Raw genomic sequence first — 4124 nt, forward strand, 5'->3', positions numbered from 1 at the left:
CAAACTGCTAGCAAAGTTGCGGTAAAACGGCTCGGCGCGACCTCTCGTGGGACATATTCTCAATTCGTCAAGCAACACTGATCTATGTTCCCCACTGATTTGCTGCTCCTGATGGCTACGTGGCTGGCACGTAGCCATAACTTACTTCGTTTTAAAAGTTTAAACCCAGGCGCATGCAATGTAGCTTTGCAGCATATTCGACGAGCAATGCCTCTGCTCGTCGAACAAGGTACAGGACCTTGTCTCCTTGGCAGATCTTGGTTTGACGACTTGGGAATCGGAATGCAAGGCATTCACTCGTTTTCGGACTCTGCGACAAAGTGGCTAAACCACAAGGTTTTCCAAGAAGGACTAGGGCAGTTCACAGGACCTCCGGTGTCGGTTGATATCACTCCAGATGCCATTCCCATTTTCAAGAAGTTCCGACCTGTACCGTTCGCACTTAAAGAAAAAGTGGATGCAGCGATTGACAAAATGGTACAGGACGGAGTTTTGGAGCCGGTTGCATACTCAAAATGGGCAACACCGACTGTGCCTGTATGCAAACGGGATGGAACTATTCGGATCTGCGGTGATTACAAATGCACGGTGAACACGGGGAGTTCACCGGATACCTATTCGTTACCTACAGCCACAGAAATCTTCGCCATATTATCAAACGGCAAGTTGTTCACGAAGCTGGACCTTAACCAGGCTTACCTGCAACTGCCCCTAGACGAGAACTCATCAAATATCCTGACACTCAATAAGCCTCGAGGTTTGTTCAGAGTAAAGCGTCTGCCTTTCGGCGTTTCGGCAGCACCCGGAATTTTTCAACGCGTGATGGACACGATGCTGAAAGGGATTCCCGGCGTAGCAACATTTTTGGACGACGTCATAATATCCGGTTCGACACCCCACGAACATGACCAACGTGTTCAAGCAGTACTTGACAAGCTGCGTCAAGCAGGCTTGCGAGTAAACCACCGCAAGACGCTGTTTGCTAAAGATGAGCTAGAGTTCCTCGGTTTCCACATCAATGCTAAAGGGATCCAGCCTTCAAAAAGCAAAGTTGCGGCGATTCACAATGCTCCAGAGCCTACGAACAAAAAAGAACTACAGGCTTTCTTGGGGCTGGTGAATTTTTATGAACGGTTCCTACAGAACAAGGCCACGCTACTCGAACCACTAAACCGACTTCTCGACAAAAATGCGAAGTGGGACTAGACCAGCCAGCACGCAGTGACATTCAAGAAGATCAAGAGTGCCCTGTCCGAAAATCTAATTCTGACGCACTACGATCCAACTAAGCCGGTTAGTCTTGTTTGTGATGCTTCTCCTTATGGCGTGGGTGCTGTGATTTCCCACGTTCAGCCAAACGGACAAGAAGCACCCATTTCTTTCAGTTCAAGGACGCTCCACACCAGCGAAAGGAACTACGCACAACTGGACAGAGAAGCTCTAGCTATCATTTTTGGCATTACCAAGTTCCGACAATACCGTATGGGAAGGAGGTTCGTAATATACACGGATCACAAGCCGCTGCTGGGCATACTGGGACAAGGTCGACAAACGCCTGCAGTCCTCTCACCAAGAATGCTACGCTGGACTCTGTTGTTAGGATCCTATGACTATATGTTGCAATACCGAAGGGGAGCACAAATGGGGAACGCAGATGTCATAAGCAGACTACCCCTCGAGGCAGGTTCGGATGACAATCCTGACCCGAATCCGCCTGAAGTCCTGCTGCTAGAGGCGGTACAGGACGCACCTATCCGTGCGGAACAGATTGCACTAGAAACAGAAAAGGACGCCATTCACGGCAAGGTACTCAACTGGACAGAGAAAGGATGGCCTGAGTCAGCAATAAACGACCAATCATTTCAACCGTTTCAAGTTCGGAGGAACGAGCTGTCACTCATGAAAGGTTGCATCCTGTGGGGGAACAGAGTAGTTATACCACCGACATTGCAGGCAAGCGTTATGAGTGCGCTTCACGCAGGGCATGCCGGAATAATGAGAACGAAGGCTTTAGCAAGGAGTTACGTGTGGTGGCCAGGTATTGACAGCGATATTGAAAACACGGTCAGCAGGTGCCGGTCCCGCCAGATGACGCGCAACATGCCGCCACGAGAAGCTCCGCACCCATGGATTCCGCCGTCCAGACCTTGGTCACGGGATCATCTCGACTACGCAGGACCTTTCTATGGACGAAACTTCCTGGTGGGAGTGGACACTTACTCACGGTGGCCGGAGGTCACACAGGTGTCATCGCTCTCAGCAACAGAGCTCATCAAACATTTGCGACGGATGTTCGCTACTCACGGACTTCCCGAAGTGATTGTCACAGACAATGGCACAAGCCTCGCGTCAGCCGAGATGCGAGAATTCACGAAACTAAATGGGATTCAACACGTCTTCACGCCTGTCTACCATCCAGCTTCTAACGGCTCTGCAGAACGCATGGTACAGACCGTCAAGTCTGGTCTTTCAAGACTGCAAAGGAGCGACTGGGAATGTAGACTGTCAAGGCTGCTATTTTCCTTGCGGTCCACCCCGAGTGCCACAACCGGAAAGACACCAGCGGAGATCATGTTCGGGCGCCGCCTTCGAGTTCGACTTGACCCGCTGCGACCTGCTAACGACAGACAACAGGACCTAAAGTTGCCTATGGCGGCGCGAAGGTTTAGCAGAGGTGACACGGTGTTCGTACGAAGTTACAGAGGGGCAGACAAATGGTGTTCCGCGACGATTACGGCAACAGAGGGCAGCTGTATCTACAGAGTGCGACGCAGCGATGGATTAGAACACCGAGTACACGTGAATCCGATACGCCGCCGTCAAACGAGCGGAGTTGGACCTCGTCAAACAGATTCTGCGGACGACTTCCTACCACTGCCCCCTTCACATGCGGGTTCTCTGGGAGCATCGACAACTACAATTGAAGACGCACCGCCACCGCTACGCCGATCAAGCAGAGAGCGGCATCCAACATTCTTTTACGGATGCCCCATTCCTCACTCTGGTGGGAAGGGATTGTTGTGTATTGGTCTGGGCTGCCAGCCCAAGCAAGGCAGTGTGAGACGGAAGAAACGTGAGGATCGCCGTTTCATGGCTTTGAACTCTGACTGGACTTTGCGCCGGCACTTACCGGCGGCTTGGAGTCAGTCGGTTCGAGCGTCACGAACGGAGACGTTCTCTGTCATAGCATGAGTGTTGTAACGAACCCAACTGGACATGAAAAAAACCTTATTGGTTTTAGCTGCAGCGTAAGTACAAGTGCTGAACGCAAGAAACGGGCCTAGCGGAAAGACCACTCTAGTGCACCTCTCACCTACAGTGTGCCTCCGTCCAATCAGTATCGGTTATCCTGCCTATGCATCAATTTGAAGTCCTCCACTCCCCTCTCCCACTTCCCTTTTTTTGGCTATAGTCGTGACGATGCCCACTTGAGTGCGGCCAACAACGGCAAGCTACCTCGACCCCCCCCCCCTCCCCCGCTGAACGTTAAATTTTCTAGTGCACTGCTAACGGCGAAAAGTATCATGGCGCGCAGCAAGAAGATATTTCGTAGCAGACCACAAGAAAAGACGCATTCGAACGCAAAGTCGATATTCCGGCACGGCGCGAGTGCTCAATATAATACGCGGCGAAACGTTTGCCCGGTGAGAACTTTTCTCTTGTTCTTCCACTAGAGTGTTCCTTGGGGATGAAGCACACACACACACAAATAGAGATACGGTGATGAGATGGGGCTGATGCCGGCCAGCAGGCTGGGCGCTGCCCCAGTGCCACTTGTACGTGATGAGACTCAGCAGACTTGTACAAAATACTGCGCAAAAGTATTTAAAATAAGATACTAAATACTCTACGGAAAAAGTATTTAAAATAGAGTACAAAATACTCAAAACTGAAAGTAATTTAAGTAGAGTAATAAATACTCTAAGAAGTATTTAAGATACTCTTTAAAGTACTTTAGTATTAGCAGTAAGTGAAACGCGTATTCTGAACGTGGCCTTACAAATGAAGGGAATAAACTTCATCAGTCATGCATATCTTTCATTTGCAACGTCTTGGTGTCAAGTAATGTTGGTGAACCCAAGTAAACTTTGTTGATATGTTCCGACCCAAAACTTCGTAATCCC

The 4124-nt window shown here is 50.0% G+C and overlaps 2 protein-coding genes across 2 annotated transcripts; both read left to right on the forward strand.

Annotated features, from left to right (window-relative positions):
- The first annotated feature begins 207 nt into the window (after positions 1-207).
- On the forward strand, positions 208-1206 carry LOC135400584 (uncharacterized protein K02A2.6-like). The gene has a single exon (XM_064632419.1). It carries the CDS (start codon positions 208-210, stop codon positions 1204-1206), a length of 999 nt encoding a protein of 332 aa, XP_064488489.1.
- A 435-nt stretch (positions 1207-1641) lies between these two features.
- On the forward strand, positions 1642-3192 carry LOC135400585 (uncharacterized protein K02A2.6-like). Its single transcript, XM_064632420.1, has one exon. It carries the CDS (start codon positions 1642-1644, stop codon positions 3190-3192), a length of 1551 nt encoding a protein of 516 aa, XP_064488490.1.
- The last annotated feature ends 932 nt before the right edge of the window (positions 3193-4124 follow it).

This window comes from Ornithodoros turicata, chromosome 7 (genome assembly GCF_037126465.1).
Source record: "Ornithodoros turicata isolate Travis chromosome 7, ASM3712646v1, whole genome shotgun sequence".
Taxonomy (NCBI): Eukaryota; Metazoa; Arthropoda; class Arachnida; order Ixodida; family Argasidae; genus Ornithodoros; species Ornithodoros turicata.